Consider the following 18284-nt stretch of genomic DNA (forward strand, 5'->3'; position numbering starts at 1 on the left):
CAAGTTCTTGTAATTAAAGTAGTTTCATTGTTCTATTTGATTTTACATTAAGTTTTTATAGCAAGTGAATATTATAAGTGTGAACTTATTAAATTTATTTTTTAGTAAGGAAATTCTGCTTTTATTGGTTTTATATATAGTGTTACTATATGACTTCATTTTGCAAAAGCGTTCTATTATTCTTTTTTTTAACAGGAAAAACTAAGTTGGATTTAAGAATTGCTGAGCAATGATGTCAATTTGTGAACTAAGGTACACCTAATTCAGGCCATGGTTTTTGCAGTCACTTGTCATACATCTGAGAGCTGGGCAGTAAATAAGGATGACAGAAGAACTGATGCCTTTGAGTTGTGGTGTTGGAGAAGAGCACTGAACACCCCGTAGAGGGCCAAAGGAACAAACAGATATGGCTAGCATTTTTCTTGGAGGCAAAGATGACAACTTTTACTTCACATACTTTGGGTATATCGTTAGGAGAGGCTAATACTTGGATATCATGCTTAGAAAGGTTGAGGATCAGTGAAAGCGATAAAGACCCTCAACCAGGTAGACTGACACAGTAACATTGCAACAGGCTCACGTATGTCAGAGATGATAAGGATGGCACAGGATAGGGCAGTGTTCAGATCTTCAGTTCACAGAGTAGCTATGAGACATACTCAACTTGATAGTGCCTAACAATCACACTGCATTGTAGCAATCAAGAGATGAGGAAACATATTCCATTGGGAAGTCTACTGTCAGGGACTTCACCAAATTCCTGAGAAGCAATGATGTCAGTTTGAGGACTAAGGTGCACCCAATTCAGGCCAGGGTCTTTGCAACCACTTGCTATACATCTGACAGCTGGACAATGAATAAGGATGACAAAAAAACTGATACCTTTCAGCTATGGTATTGGAGAAGAGTACTGAATGATCCCATGGACTGCCAAAAGAACAAACTGGTGTGTTTAGGAGAAAGCATAACCAGAGTGCTCCAGGAAGACAAAGATGACAAAGCTTTGCCTTGCATACTTTGGGCATGTTGTTAGGAGAGGCTATTCCTTGGAAAGGGACATCATGCTTGGAAAGTTGGAGGGTCAGTAAAAGCGAGGAAGACTCTCAACCAGAAAGATTAATACACTGGCTGTAGCAATGGGCTCAAGTAAGTCAGAAATAATGAGGATGGCACAAGACAGGGTTCAGATCTGTTCACATGGTCACTATAAGTCGTACTTAACAACATCCAAAAACAACAATAATGCCTAATACTGAGATCAAGAAACTTGTAGACCTTTAAAAAGAAGAGTATAGACTGCTGTGAGGAGACAATCACTGTGGAAACAACTAACTGTGTAAGACACTGAATATGACATAAATCACTCAAATCATTGTTCAACAAATAGAAACAGTATTTATTTCCATCAAATTCTGCATGATAAATATTACTGTAATACTTACTGGTGCTACAATCTTTCCTGTCTGTCCAACTTGCATATCATTGGGAACAAAGCCAGCATCAACAGCAGCACGGGAAGCACCAACTAAGGAGAAAAAAAGAATTGTTATTTTTCTCAAGTCATATGGTTTAATTAGTTATGATATATTAACTTATATTTATAAAAAATATATTTGCATTAGCAATTTTTTACTAAGGCTTTACTTTAAAAGATTTTTCCCTATAACTGATTCTGATTCAGGATTCTAAATTTAAGTACTAATATATTTTATAGAAGAATCTGGTAGACTAGTGGATAAGGAGTTAGCCTGCTAACTCAAAGGCATTTGGTTCAAATCTACTAGCTGATTTGAGAAAAACATAAGCAATCCCCTCCTGTGGGATTTACAGCCTCTGATAATGCCCTGGAGGGTCAGCTATGAGGTAGTACTGCCTCAACAGCATAGAAAAATACCAACTAATACACAATATTATGTTTAATGTATGTGATACAGGATAGGGCAAAGGTCTGATCTGTTGTTCACAGGGTTGCTATAAGTCCAAGGCCACTGGATGGCAAATAACAACAGTGTCAGAAGAAAAATGAGACCTCAAAGACATAGTCACTTCCTAATTTCCAGAACTCATGACTATTATTTTATTCGGGGGAAAAGAATTGTTACCATATTACATGGTAAAAAGACATGATAAAAATGAGCTTATCCAAGATTATCCAGGGGTTCTAGATGTGTTCTCAAAAAAGAGAAACAGAATGAAATTAAATAAAGACACAACAGAAAAGGTATTGTGAAGACTGTGGCAGAGAGCAGAGTAATGCAGCTGTACACCTCAGCATGAAAGTGAGGGCAGCTATTCGAGGCTGAAAGAATCAAGAACATTCTCCGCCAGGGCTCCTGGAAAGAATGTGGTCCTGCCAGCATCTTGAGTTCAGATTTCAAGTCTTTTTGACTGTGAAAAAATAAATTTTTGTTGTTTTCAGGCACCAAGCTTATGGTCATTTGGTATAGTAGTTATAGGAAATTATTATAACTTCTGTTTCACAGAACTAGAAATGTGTTAAGTTCTATGAAAACAGACATTTCTGCTGATGTTGTTCACTGCTAGTTCTCTAGTATCTAATATCATATTTACCAAAAGGCAGAATACTCAGTAAATAGCTGTTGAATGAATTAATAACCATTATAAGTAAAATAATGCCATCTGATTCAGACAAAACCATAACTATCTCTATGGATAGATAAATTATGTAATGCAAAATGGTAAAGCCTAAAAAATTACACATAACACTATTAGTAAAGGGAGAAGAGGCGGAATTGGTTCTGATGGTCAGGGATAATTTTAACCCTATGTATAACATTTTCATTAGGCTCCCATTGAGTCCAGAGACTTTCTTTTTTGCCAGTGTTTTCAGTGCAGCTGGAATGTTCCTTCTTTACCATTGGCTCTTGATCATACGGTACTTTCTGAAATATTTCATTCCTTGTTGGGCCAGTTCTTTTTGGTACAGTGAATCTGGGTATTTTTCCAATTTCTTTTTATTTTATACTGGTTTATTTACAGAGTTTGAATACATTGTTTTTCACACCAGACCTTTTCCATTTCCTTCACACACCTCCATCAAATTGTGCGACCATATTATTAACCCCACCCCCACCCATCCTCTCTCCTTTGATTCTACCCCTCCCTTGAATCCTCATACTCATTCCACAATGGTTTTATCCTATTTGTCCTTATGGGACTGAGTTAGTTCACTCGGCATAATGTTCTCCAGTCCCTCCCAAGTTAGGTGGTGATTTACAAAATTATTGCTCATTCCACTGTATGAATGTACTGTGATTTCTCAATCCACTAGATTGTGATTGGACATCTGGGCTGCTTCCATGTTGCAATGGAGAGTAATGCTCTTAGAAACACTGATGTACACATCTCTGTTTGTGTTCCAGTTCTCATTTTCTTGGGGTATATTTCAACCAATGGAATAGCTGGGTCATATGGAATTTCTGTGTTTAGCTTTTTGAGGAAGCCCCAAACTGCCTTCCAGAGTGGTTGCACCATTTTACAATCCCACCAACAATGTATAATAGTTCCTATATCACCACATCCTCTCCAACATTTATAACTTGCTGTCCTGTTAAACTTTGCCACTGCTACTGGGATGAAATGGTATCTCATTGTGATTTTGATTTCCATCTCTCTTATTGCCTGTGATTTTGAGCATTTCTTCATGTATCTGTTGGCCATCAAAATATCTTCCTCTTTGAAAATTCTTTCCATGTCTTTTGCCCATTTTGTGATTGTGTTACCAGACTTTTTTTTGTGGAGGCCCAAGAGTATTCTGTAAACTTTCATTATGAAACCATATTGTCAAATATTTGTTTCTAGTCAATAGGTTTTCTTCCCTCCATTTTCTTTTGATGTTTCCTGGATCATTTAAGATTTTGCCCATAACATCTCTTAGTATTGTGACTAGAGGCTTGAATTTGTTTTCCAGTTCTTTCAGCAGTCTATGCCAGGAAATCTGGAGGACAGCTGCCTGGCCAAATAACTAGAGGAGGTCCATATTTGTTCCAATTCCCAAGAAAGGTGATTCAACAGAATGTGGAAACATTATCATCAATATCACATGCAAGTAAAATACTGCTGAAAATCCTTCAAAAACAGCTATCAGGGTACATAGACAGAGAACTGTCAGACATTCGAGATGGATTTAGAAGAGGCCGTGATACCAGGGATATCACTGCTGATGTCAAATGGATCCTGACTGAAAGCAGAGAATACCAGAAGGATATCCATTTGCCTTTTTTTGATCATACAAAGGCAATTAACTGTGGGGGTCATAACAAATTATGTTTAACATTAAGAAGAATGAGATCTCAGAACATTTAATTATGCTTGTGAGAAACCTATACCTAGATCAAGAGGATAAATTGTGAACAGGGCAAGAGAATATTACATGGTTTAAAATTAGGAAAGGTGTGCATTAGGGTTGTATCCTTTCTCCATAACTACTTAATTTGTATGCTTAGCTTATATTATTAGAGAAGCTGGACTCTCTGAAGATGAACATGGCATCAGGATTGGAGGAAAACTCATCAACAGCCTGCATTATGCAGATGACACAATTTTGTTTGCTGAAAGTGAGGATATTATGAAATTCTTGCTGCAGCTCAAGGACTACAGCCTTTGGTATGGATTATATCTCAACATCATGAAAACAAAGGTCCTCACCACAGGAGCAACAGTTAACAATATGATAGATGGAGAAAGGATTGATGATGTCATTGAGATTTCATCTTGCTTGGATCAACAATCAATACTTTTGGTATCAGCAGTCAGGAAATCAGGAGATGCACTGCATTGATCTCTCCAAAATGCTGAAGAGCAATGACGTCAGTTTGAAGACTAAGGTGTATGTGATTCAGGCTGTAGTCTTCTCAATCACCTGTGATGCATCAGAGAGCTGGACAGTGAATAAGGATGACAGAAGAAAAATTGATGCCTTTGAATTGTATGCTGGGAAAGAGTGCTGAATATCCCATGGACTGTCAAAAGAACAAATAGATATGTTTTGGAGAAAGTGCATTCAGAGTGCCCCTTGGAGGCAAAGATGATAAAGTGTTGTCTCACATATTTTGGGCATGCTGCTAGGAGAAGCTGTTCCTTGGAGAGAGACAGCATGCTTGTAAAGGTGGAGAGACAGCCAAGGAAAGGAAGACCCTCAACCACGTGGATTAAAGTGACTCCAGCAATGGGCTTGAGTGTGTCCGAGATTGTGAGGATGGCACAGGACAGAGTTCAGATCTTTTGTTCATAGGGTCACTATGAGTATACTCAACTCGATGGCACCTAACAACATCATAATTTGTCAGTTTTGTAAAGGAAACTAAATTTAGGTTATATTTGTGTGATTAAAATTAATCTGAAATGTTTTCAATATTTTTAATTTTTCAGAACACATTTCATTTTCATCCTATATTTTTAACAGGTTCCATTTCTCCTATAAATTGTTAACTTTTCATCAACAAATTTTAATAATAAGTTCTACTTCTACAAATTGTTAACTACAATATAAAATCATTCTAAATATCTATTACATGAGGTATTTATATTAGACTTCAAATAAAAAGGAAAACAAGGGCATTTCATAATCTGAAGTGGATACTGAAGCTGATATTTAAGTATTTTTAAAATAAAAATAACTATTAAGATTCAGCAAATATAAGAATGTCACATAAGGGGAGCTCTGGTGGCCTAGTGGCAAGGAACTGCAACTACAATCCCAGAGGTGCATGGTTCGAATCCACCAGATGCTCTGCCAAGGAAGGAGGGACAATCTCCTCCTGTACCAGTCAGATCTGATTTGACGGTACACGCACACAAAAATAATAATAACAATAAAAAAAAAAAGAATGTCACATAAAACAGATACTCTGCTGGAGAAGGAGTGAGAATCTCCTCATGCACCAATCAGATTCTATTTGACAATAAACACACAAAAATAAAACAATTAAAAAAATTTAAAAAAAAAGAATTTTACATAAATATTGAAATGTACAAAGATAACTAAATGCTTGTTTGAATGCACCTTACATCACTTAGAGGCCTCTGCTTCAAAAAAGCCCAAAATTACAGAAAATGAAGTCATTTGTAGCCTTAACTGACATATACATAAATAAAATGAGACTAAGTATTTACAAAGTGAAACATTTTTCTACTAAAGAAAATAACTTTACCTGCAGCATGGAGTTGATCTGCCAAGTCATACAACAACTTAAAGTTCTCTCCACTCTTCAAACCCCGACCTTATTAAAAAGAAACAACAAAAAACAAATTAAGGAAATAAAAACTCGTTCTTTGTATACATTTTTTAATTTACCATATTAAGCATACCATTTTCTTTATAAAGTCTTTCCTGATATCTCTGGTTACTTCTGTTCTTGTCCTTATACCTGTTCTCTCTACAAGACATCCAACAGTATTATAAACAGCTACTTAATATTTAGGAAGCTCTGGTGGCCTAGTGGCAAGAAGAACCTGTACTGCAACCACAAGAGCACGCAGTTCAAGAACCACCAGCTGCTCCTTGGGAAAAGAATTGACATTCTCCTCCTGGATGGTCAGCTATGGCTGAGTTCCAACTCTATGGTAATAACAAGAATAACAGTTAATAATTACATAACTAGTCTTTAATATTGGTCATCTTCATCTGAACGAAGATCCTTAATTGCAGGGTCTGTGTCTATCTCAGTTACTGCTATATTCATAGTACTTCGCAAAATTCATTCCACATAGTAAATGCTCAAAAAATATTAGCTCAATGACTAAGGTTTTTTATAGGTTAAAAAAAAAAATCAAAAAACGTATATGTATAGAAAACTTTGACAACCTAATGATAAAAAAAAAATAACAATTTAGACAAAGGACCTTGAATACCTATTTCACCAAAGAGGTCACTTAAACGGCTAGCAGATACCTAAAATGATACTCACTGTCATTAGACGTCAATTATGCAAATCAAAGCCACAGAGAAATACCATTTAACCCTCTGTAAGAGGACTAACATAGAGAGAGCCCTGTTGGCTTACTGGATAGAACGTTATGCTACCAAGCCAAACGTGGGTGATTTTAATCTGAGGTCCTCAGGCCTGATTTTTTTTTTTGGTCAAACATTCTTCTAAGTGGTATAGCACAGGTCTGTCAATTTGCTGTTTAGAGGTAACTCATGGTTTCTGTGATGCTAAACACTGTGACACTGATATGTCAAATGTGATAACAGTTATGCTACTCAAGGTGTGACACTGATATGTCAAATGTGATAATAGTTATGCTACTCAAAGTGGACAGTGTTTGGTGGAGCTTCCAGATTAAAACAGACTTAGAAGCAGGAGTGGCATTCACTTCCTAAATAGCTTGCCTCAGGAAACTCTATGAACTTAGAGAAACGATCAAAGTTATACAAGTGTTCAGGCCTTTTGTTCATAGGATTGCTATGAGTAGTCTGTGACATGACAGCACTTAACAACAACAAGAGGAGAAAAAAATTTTTTAGAAGAGAAAATAATAAATGCTGAGGAAAAAAATGGGGAAATTGGATGTCTTTATCTATTGCTGGTGAGAATGCAAAATGATACAGCTGCTCTAAAAAAAAAAAGAGTACTGGCAATTCCTGAAAAAAGACTATATAGTGCTCAGAAGCAATGCTGAAAAATATTATATAACATGGGAGAGGGTGGAGAGAGCATTATGCTGAGTGAACTAACTCAGTCTTGTAAGGACAAATATTGTGTAAGACTATTATTGTAAAAACAGAAGGATAACTAGTAAAATGTACATAAAAGTCCAAAGGGGTAAGAAGGAGCTGAGGGGCTGAGGATGGAGAGGAGGGAAATCACAGGGTCACAGAGTTTCGTGGGTAGAGAGATGGAGTGGAATAATTAGGAAAGATCCAGTGGGGGCCTGAAAAGAAAGGGTAACAGTGATCAACGGTGATTAATTTTATAAAACACAATATATGGAAATGATCTTATGAAACACAATGTGAATAAAGGAATGAGTGAAACACAATGTATATAAATGAGGAGGAATGTGGCCTCAGGGCTGGAGGTAGACTCATCAACAACCTTCCTATGTAGATAACACAACCTTGCTTCCTGAAACTGAAGAGGACTGACATGCTTGCTGCAGAAGATTAAGGACTACAGCCTTAACCTCAACATCAAGAAAAGAAAGTTTCTCACCACTGGGCCAACTGTCAGCATCATGGTAGACGGTGAAGAGAGTGACATTGTTAACACCTTCAGTTTGCCTGGTGTCACAATCAACACTCTTGGTACCAACAGTCAGGAAATCAAAAGATGAACTGCACTGGGAAAGTCTGCTGTTAAGAACCTCTTCAGATCACTGAAGAGCAACGATGTCAGTCTGGAGACTAAGGCACGCATACATGATCCAGGTCATGGTCTTCACAAATACTTACGATGCATCAGAGAGCTGGAAAATGACTAAAGATGACCAAAGAAGAATTGATACCTCTGTGTTGGGGTGCTGAAGAAGAGTATGGAACATACCATGGACCACCAAAAGAATAACAGGTCTGTCTTAGAGAAGGTAAAACCAGGCTGCTCCTTGGAGGCAAGGATTCTGAAGCTCTGTCTGACATATTTTGGGCATGTTACAAAGAGAGACCAGTCCTTGGAGAGAAACATCATGCTTGGGAGGGTGGAAGGACAGCACAAGAGAGGAAGACCCTGGACGAGATGGATTGATTCAATCACTGGAGTAATGGGGGTGGGTATGTCAGAGACAGGTTAGCTCAGGACAGAGGAAAGTTCACAGCTGTCATACATAGGGTCTCTATGAGTTGCAAGTGACTTGACAGCACATAACAACAACAGCAATGTGAAAACCAACTAAAAAAAAAGATTTGTATACCAATCATTGTGTTGCTGGGTGTTGTGTACCATCAAGTTGGAACCGACCCATAGCTGACCTTCTGGCAGGTTTTCAGAGGCAGTAAATTGCACAGGAGAATCTTGCCCATCCTTCTCCCGCAGAACAGCAGGAGGATTTGAACCATGCGCCATAGAGATTGCAATGCAGTTTCTTGCCACTAGGCCACCAGTGCTGCAGCACTATTTAAAACAGTCAAAAATGGAAACAACTCAAATACCTAAACAGATGAATGAATAATAAAAATGTAGTTCAGTTCTAGTTTAAAGGGGCGAGGAGAAACTTGGGAGATGTGGTTGTCAGTCACTGCTTCCATCTTCCTTGGCCGCATGTTCCACCACTTGGGCCTTGGCCCAGAGTCCCACAGTCACCTATTATGGGATCGTGGCACCTGGGATTGTGGCACAGTGGGTCTGTGGACAAGATGAGAGGCTATGTGGAGAAGTTTATGAACTATATGGGAAGCTGGGAGACATCAAGGAATGAGCTACGTCCATGGCTAACTTTGGCTGACAGAAGGATTTGATTCCAAAGTTGTTTAAAGTGCTAGCCCTTTGATTCCAAGATCAGAATGGAGGTTAAAATGCTGCAGATCCCAAAAAAAGAAGGGAACAGGATCGGGCCAAGATGACAGTGATGGAATACAAAGGAAACTGCCTCCCACCACCTCGCAGACAGCAACCTCACAATCCTAAACCAGCTGCTGCACGGCCTTCAGTGAGACCTCACCCAGAAAAAGAAAGCCAGCATCCACAGCTTCTCTATAGCTAAAACATAGGAACAGAACTAGGACAGGCCTGTCTGTAACCATGTTTGCAGGCCTTTGACACTCTCTTGATCTCCGAGAAAAACTATATATAGAGCTGTAAAATGAACAGTCTTACTGGAGCTGGAATCTTAAATCTACCATATGAATATTAAAAAAAAAAAAGTGGTACATACATACAATAGAAAACTACCCAGCCTGCCGGCAGAATACTACCAGCCAGCTGGAATAACGAAGTTTGGATACATGCTATACTATGGATAGAGCTGCAAGACATTACGCTGAGTAAGATAAATTATATACAAAATAACAAATATTGCATGACCTTGTTGTTGTTGTCAAATCGAGTATGACTAATAGTGATCCTGTAAACAAGATCTGACCCATGTTCTATAGTGTGTCATCCTCACACTTTCTGACACTCAAAAGCCCACCACAGCAGTCACTGTCAATTCACTTGGTTAAGGTCTTCCCATCCTTCACCAATCTCCACCTTTCCCAGTATCATGTCCCTCTGCCCAAAGTATGTGAGGTAAAGCCTCAAGAATGTTATCTCTAAAGACCATTCTGGCTGCACCTTCTCTAAGACATATTTGTTTGTTCTTTTGGCTATCCATGAGATCTTCAGTGCTCTTCTCCAATAATAGCACAGCTCAAAAACTTCTAGGTGGTACAGCATTCGTCTGTCAGTTTGCTGTACTGAAATAATTTAGAATTGTTTTGATACTAAAAGCTGTGCCACTGGTGTGACAAATGCCATAAGGTAACAGGTTTTGGAGTTCCCTGATTAAGACACATTAGGAAGCAGGATGAGCCATCTTCCTTCGTTCCTAGAAATGTTTCCCAAGAATCTCACCCACATCGTGTACTGAGGGTGTTGTACCGAAACATGTACCCTTTACTACCAACGGTATCAAATGTAGCAGCCAATTCTTACCACACGGGATTTGACTGAAAAGCAGCCCTGAAAGAAGTAAACTCACAGAGTTTAATTCTTAAACAGTAGGCCTTTGAAAACCTTATGAACACTAAAGGAATGAGGATTGCGTGACCTTACATGAAAAAGGTGAAAAAGACAAAATAAGGCAAATGATTAGAAAACAAAGTTTATTCATTAGTTATGGGGATGGGGTGGAAGGGTAAAAGAGGAGTTAATGGTGACAGCTAAAGCTGCATAGCCAATTATTACTGACTGCTGTCAATAAGTTGGTAAAAGCTGTGTGACAGATAAAGGTTCAGTGATAATAGAGAAAATCTAGAATAGTTGCTGAGGCTGCTTGTATACAACCAAATGCCTAACAGGATTTGGGTCCTTCGTTTGGAGGTTTAGGGTTATGATTTTACAGGACATTCCAGTAACTGTCCCAATGACATACTTAGTGCTTCTTTTAGTCTACTTCCTGTTCACTGGATATTGCTTAGGGTCTTAAAAACTTACAAGCTTTCATCCAAGGCACAAAATTGTTCTTAATAGCACTGGGAGAAACACAGGGGAAAGGTGAGTTAGTAATAATAGAAGGATGTTATGAAATGTGTGACTAATTGTTTCCGTGAACTACCTCCTCTGTCAGGAAACCAGAAGAAATTAATGGTGTCCAGCTATCATTACTGAGAATTTTGATTAAAGATTCTGATCAGAAGAAGGAAAAATGTAGAACAAGGTTTTAAATTCTCCTACATTCTGGACTTTCCAAAACCACTGAGGTAAATGATGAACACCTGAAACATTTGTCCTGAGATGTTTTTTTAAACCTTAAACCAAACACATAGAGACAAACTGGGGTCAAGCTTAGATGTCTAGTCTATGGTATGGAGACTGCCAAATACAGCCAAAAATGCACAATCTGGAGAGGATAAAATTGATCAGTGGGACCTTCTAAAGATTAAATCCCTGTGCACATAAAAAATACTTTCCAACAGAGTGAAAAGAAAACCTACTGACTAAAAAAAACATTTGGCAATATCATCTGAGACAAGGGTATCTTATCAAAAGTTTACAGAATCCTACAGGACCTTATCAAGAAAATAACTGATAATACAATTACAAAATAGGGAAAAGACATGGAAAGAATTTTCAAAGAGGAAGATATTAAGATGGACAACATAAACATGAAGAAATGTTCAAAATCACTGGCAATAAGAGAGATGCAAATCAAAACCACAATGAGATTCCATCTCACGCCAGTAGCAGTGGCAAAGTTTAACAGGACAGCAAGTAATAAATGCTGGAGAGGATGTGGCAATATAGGAACTCTTATACATTGTTGGTGGGATTGTAAAATGATACAACCACGCTGGAAGGTAGTTTCGAGTTTCCTCAAAAAAGCTGAACATAAAAATTCCATATGACACAGCTATTTCACTGCTTGAAATATACTCTGAGAAAATGAGAATTGAGGCATAAATGTGGATTTGTATACCAATGTTTATAGTAGCACTATTCACCATTGCAAGAACATGGAAATAGCCCAAATGTCCAAACACAATCAAATGGATTGAGAAATTATGGTACATTCACACATTGAAGTACTATGCAGCAAGCAGAAGCAATGATTTTTTTAAATCACTACCTAACTTAGGAGGGAATGGAGAGCATTATGCTAAGTGAACTAACTCAGTCCCATTAGAACTGATATAAGACCACGATACTGTATAAGACCATTATTGTAGAAAGAGTATGAGGATCTGGGGGGGAGAGGGGAGTAGAGGGTGGGGATTGGGGGTGTTATTCATAGGGTCACACAAGTTGATAGCTGGGGGGGGGGGAGGGGTTTCAAAGGGAATGGGAAATATCCAGTGTGAAAAACAATGTCTATGAAGTTTGTAAGTAAACCAGTATAAAATAAAAATTTTATTTAAATTTTAAGAAAATAAATAAAACAATAGTCATGCTTATCTGATAAAGCCTGCCATTATGTTTGTGACATTATTATCATATATGAGATCAAATTCTCATATGACAATTCAAAAGCTTAGAATGGAGTACTGTGAGTTTGTTAATGAGGGAGGATCAGCTCAAAAAAGGAGGGTCTGAATGGCTGCACAATTCAAAGAACATAAAGTCATAAAATTACACATTCTGGTTTTTTGTGTGTGTGCCCACAGAACTGACCCACAGCTGACCCTTGCAGGTTTTCAGGGGCAGTAAATCCCATGAGAGGAGACTGCCCTCCAGACATATAAACAAAGGTTAAAAAAAAAGAAACTGGTCTAGTGCAACACTGATTGTATATTGGAGGTGAAGAAATATTCAAAGATAGTTACAGAGACCTGGACAGGACTGGAAGTCTTTTAAAGTTGAGTGAACAATAGATCATAAAAGAAAATCCTGCAATTCCAACTAGTTTTTCTTCAGAAGCCAACCATTCTCGGCAGATTTCCCAGAGGTACGTGGTTTGAATCCACAAGATGCTCTGCTGGAGAGGGAGAGGCAATCTCCTCCTGTACCAGTCAGATCTGATTTGATGGTACACACATAAAAAATAATAATTTTTTTTTAAATGTGAGTCAATAAGAAAAAAAAACCCAATACACAAAACAACAAGTTGTAAAGTTATGAAGATGAGTCTCCCTTGTGCCAGTGATACAAGCTTGTAAAAGACAGTCCAAATTGTCTATTATGCTCATTACTGAGTTCATTTTCCAAGTTGGTGAAATACAAGAATATTTGCCATGTACTTACTTTTTATAGTTAGGAAAAAAAAGCTATGCTCCTCTGAAACAAACAATAAAGTAAATTTTTTCAAGTTTACATCATATTTATAAACTCCTAAGTTATATTATTACACTCACCACCAGACACCACCACTTTAGCACCAGTCAGCTCAGGTCGATCACTCTTTGTTAATTTCTGGTCAAGCCATTCGGATATGCCCACCGGTGAAGAACTTGATGCTGCACACATTGAAAGAAAAAAAAAAGTCTGTGATTTAAAGTTTGATAATGGGCAATTACTTTTATGAGAAACAAATATATATTAGTAAACATAAGTTTGTTAGTTACTTTTAATTTTCTGTGTTCCTGATCTGAATTTTTATTATTTGGAAAGTGTCAAAGTGTCAAAATACCCTAGCCTTTACTTATTACCTGTAGGACGTTTGAGAAGTTATGTGAAGCTATAAAACTAGTATATTCTCTATTGAGTTCAAATAAGTTACCATATATGTTAGAGTAAACATGTGTACTTACTATTATGCTAAACTTCCCAAGAACTATGGAAATATTGAGAAGAGAGTTTAAAACTTTAATATAACAAACAGACCTAAATTGTATCTCTCTTTCCCATCTCCTTTACTCACAAAATCAGCTACCAAGAACTATGTGCAAAAGTTATAAATTATGAATATTTCCAATTATGTTATACTAGCTTGGTATGAAAAGATCGAGGTTTCAAATTCTCTGTATCAGAAATTTAACTCCAGTTTATCTACAATCCAGTCATCTATAATCTAATATAATCTGAATTAAAGATGAAAACATAACACTCACCCTTTTCTGAATTAGCACTACCTCCACTTGTTTCTGCAGCTTCAAAAGACGTTCCACGCACAGAAAACACCTTCACTTTCTCATCACATTTCACGGTACACAAAGCGTTTCCTGTAACATACAATTTATTTTTACAAACAGAACCCTTCAAAAACCAACAACAAAAAAGTATTTCTTTGAGGTGCAAAATATCTTTCACACAGACAAGGTAAGAAAATAACTGTGAACTCCCTGTTTTCTGGGGAGTCTTGGGGGCCTACAGGGTTAGGCCTCTGCACTGAGAACCTGAAGGTGGCACCTCTCTGGCTATTCTAATGTAAATGGGCAGTCTCCTCCCTGTGCTATTTATATAGCCTTAGAAACCTACTGAAGGGTCAGCTGAAATACTATTAAGGAACACTTTCCCTAAAAGGAATACAAACAAAACTTCCTTTTTAAGGAAAAAGAAAGAAATATTTTTCCTAAAAGGAATAAAAACAAAAACTTTCTTATTTAAAAAAAAATTTAAAAAACTAAAATCAGTAACAATACAAACTGCCACAAGGTATTAAAAATAAAGTTACTGTTCATCTTATGGAGGAAAATATATGTTAACAACATAGGACACAAAGGACAGAAGTGTGGATATGCCAAGACTTTAAAAGGATCTGAGGCATTTTATGGATTAACAATCACATCAAGAGTGACCTAAAATGTGATCACATATTTCCCCTCAAACATTACTGAAGATAAAAGGTTTGATTTGAAAATTGAGCATTTATAATGAAACATACAACTTCAATCAAGAAAAAAAGTTCTGCAACCTACAGCCCCACTGGAGCATAGTATGCTAAGCAAGAGATCAATCAACTCAAGAGACAGTGAAATGAATTTCTTAATGCAGATGGAACAAAAGAAAAGATCAAGAATACTTATTTAAAAAGCAACTTTGCTTTCGCAAGTGTCACTTACAAAATATGTAGAACTAGTAATTTTTTTCTTGACCACTGGGGGGAAAAAAATCTCACTGCAATGAGCAAGAGGAAAAAGCGCATTGGCTTAATCACAAAGAATACCAAGTTAGGGTTCAACAGTGACTGTAAGATGAAGGTTGTCTCCAGACAGCTTTAAGAAACAAATTTAATTCTGAAATCCTATCTTCAAGATCTTCAACATATGAGCAAGAGCCTATGGTGATGAAAGAAGAAGTTCAGGCCGCTTTGAAGGAAATAGCAAAAAATAAGGCCCCAGGAATAGATGGTATACCAATTGACATATTTCAGTTAATAGATGCTGCCCTGGATGTGCTCACCAAGTTGTGCCAAGAAATCTGGAGAAGAACCACTTGGCCAACTGACTGGAAGAGATCTGTATTTGTTCCCATCCCAAAGAAGGGTGACCCAACAGTGTGTGGAAACTTAGAAAAATATCATTAATTTCACATGCAAGCAAGATTCTACTGAAGATTATCCAAAAATGACTGGAACAACACATCAGCAGAGAACTGCCAGAAGTCCAGGCTGGGTTTAGAAGGGGTTGTGGTATTAGGGATATTGTAGCTGATGTTAGATGGATCTTAGCTGAAAGTAGGGAATATCAGAGGAATGTATATCTGTGTTTCATTGACTATGCAAAGGCGTTTGACTATGTGGATCATAACAAACTGTGGGTGACTCTGAGAAGAATGGGAATCCTAGAACACTTGATTGTGCTAATAAGAAACCTATACTTGGACCAAGAGGCAGTCATCAGAACAGAGCAAGAAAACACTGTATGGTTCAAAATTGGGAAGGGCGTAGGCCAGGGATGTGTTCTGTCTCCATACCTTTTAAATTTGTATGCAGAACAGATTATCCAGGAGGCTGGGCTCTATGAGGAGAAATGTGGGGTCAAGACTGGTGGAAGATCTATAAACAATTTGCATTATGCAGATGACACAAGCCTGCTTGCTGAAACTGAGGAGGACCTGAAGCACTTGCTGCAGAGGGTCAAGAACTGCAGGCTCCAATATGAATTGAGGCTCAATATCAAGAAGACAAAGATTCTCACCACTGGGCTAATTGGCAGCATCAGGATGGATGGTGAAAAGATTGAGATTGTTCACAGCTTTAGTTTGCTTCGCTCCACAGTCACTCTCAGCACCAGTAGCCAGGAAATTAAAAGACATATTGCGATGGGAAAGTCTGCTGTTAGGGACCTCTCCAAAGTACTGAAGAGCAATGGTTTCTCTCTGGAGACTAAGGTGGATCTGATACAGGTCATGATCTTTGCTATCACTTGTTATGCATCAGAGTTAGACAATGAGTAAGGAGGATAGAAGGAGAATTGATGCCTTTGAGCTGTGGTGATGGAGAAGAGTATTGAGAATACCATGGATTGCTAGGAAAACAGATTCATCCTGAAAAGGGTCAAACCGGGCTGCTCCTTGGAGGCAAGGATTCTGAGGCTCGGTCTAACATACTTTGGACATGTTATAAGCAGGGACCAATCCTTGGAGAGGGACATCATGCTTGGTAGGGTGGAGGGACAGTGCAGGAGGGGAAGGCCCTCTATGAGGTAGATTGATTCAGTGACTGGGATAATCGGGACGGGTGTATCGGAGACGATGTGATTGGCACAGGACAGAGCAGAGTTTAGGGCTGTTACACATAGAGTCGCTATGAGTCGCAAGCTACTTGACGGCACATAACAATAACAACATCTTCAAGATTAAGTTCTATTTTTAAATTTTACCAATAGTTAACAGGTTGAGAATTATCTTCTTTAGGTTCTTACCTGCATAAATGGTTCTTACAAACGTGTCAGGTGACTTGATCTCAATGATGTCAGAGACTGGGGCAACATCAAGTTTGGCTGCTACTCTGGGCAAAAGGTTCTAAAAGCAAATTAAGCTGTGAGTTACCAACATATACGCTGAATTGATATTCATATGTTATCAGCAAATTCGTTCTTTGAGTGCATTTTCTGTAGAGATGTCAATTTATTGCATTTTATTCATTTAGGCATACTACAACTTTAAGCACGGCTTTTTAAATAGCCTTTGGGATTAAGTGAAAATATATCATCATTGTAATGACACTAAGAGTTTTATGAGTTTTTGAAGATTACAGGCAAGAAATCCTACGAGGTATTTCTATATTGTCACATGTAGTTGGTATGAATTGAAAATGCTTGACAGTCTCTAACAACAGTAAGCAAACCTCCTAAATCACTATGTTGAATTACAAGCCATAATAAAGAGAGCAGCAAGGATATTTCTATAAGCTTTTCCTTATATAAGCATGTAATATCACTGTAATAGACACAAATATTGTTACGAAGAGAGTGTGGCTTTGCTCTCACTAACTGGGATTCTAGGAAAGCCACACTCTTCTCAGGTCTCAATTACCTAACCTTAAAATGAGAGGAAGAAAACCTTTTCCCTTCTAGTCTAAGATGCTATGAGTGCCTCTGAAAACCTGCTGGAGGGTCAGCTATGAGTCAGTTCCAACTTGAAAGCAAACAACAAGGCTCTGAAGCAGAGTTACTGAAGACTGACATATTCACACTTTCTAGATTCAAAGTTATTCTTAGATGATTATTAAACTTAACACTAAATAATCACAAAAAAAGTGTAGTGTTGCTTTTGTGACATAAACAGAAAAACTAAAGTCTCTTCTGCTTTCTACACAGAGCTTATTCTATCACATCTCATGAACTTGGTACATATCACTGCCTCCTGTGGGCACACTCAAATCCCTCTCCCCTTCTAAATCCAAACTCTCTCTCTAGAGAGCTCTGGTGGCTTAGTGGTAAAGAGTTGGGTTGCCAACCCAAAAGACACTCAGTTCAAGCCCACCAGCTTTCTCTACAGGAGAAAGATGAGCAATCTCCTTAACTGCCTCGGAAAACCCACTGGAAGGTCAGCTATGGGTTGGTTCTGACTCGACAGTACACTTGACGACTGTCTTGGATAAGTGCGTGTGGCTGGATGTTCAAGGACCTGGTGACCAAAATTTACTAAATATCATTTCTAAATATTTCTCTCAATGATTTCAATTTACATGAATTTACAATCAATACCATGGAAGAAGATAGAAAGAATATACTGAGTCACTGTATCAAAAGGAATTGGCAGACACAGAAGAATTTCATGAAACAACATATGAGCAAGAGCCTATGG

The 18284-nt window shown here is 37.9% G+C and overlaps 1 protein-coding gene across 1 annotated transcript in view; it reads right to left on the reverse strand.

Moving 5' to 3' along the window:
- The window catches only part of ETFA (electron-transfer-flavoprotein, alpha polypeptide), a 101593-nt gene that overhangs the window by 51366 nt on the left and 31943 nt on the right, over positions 1–18284 (reverse strand). The window contains exons 5-9 of the mRNA XM_006888273.1: positions 16898–16997; positions 14144–14254; positions 13448–13549; positions 6174–6242; positions 1443–1525 (exon numbers count right to left, since the gene is read on the reverse strand). Of these exons, the coding sequence (XP_006888335.1) occupies positions 1443–1525; positions 6174–6242; positions 13448–13549; positions 14144–14254; positions 16898–16997 (465 nt within the window). The remainder of the gene's footprint in view (positions 1–1442; positions 1526–6173; positions 6243–13447; positions 13550–14143; positions 14255–16897; positions 16998–18284) is intronic.

This window comes from Elephantulus edwardii, unplaced genomic scaffold (genome assembly GCF_000299155.1).
Source record: "Elephantulus edwardii isolate Elephantulus edwardi_28Jun2011 unplaced genomic scaffold, EleEdw1.0 scaffold00066, whole genome shotgun sequence".
Classification (NCBI taxonomy): domain Eukaryota; kingdom Metazoa; phylum Chordata; class Mammalia; order Macroscelidea; family Macroscelididae; genus Elephantulus; species Elephantulus edwardii.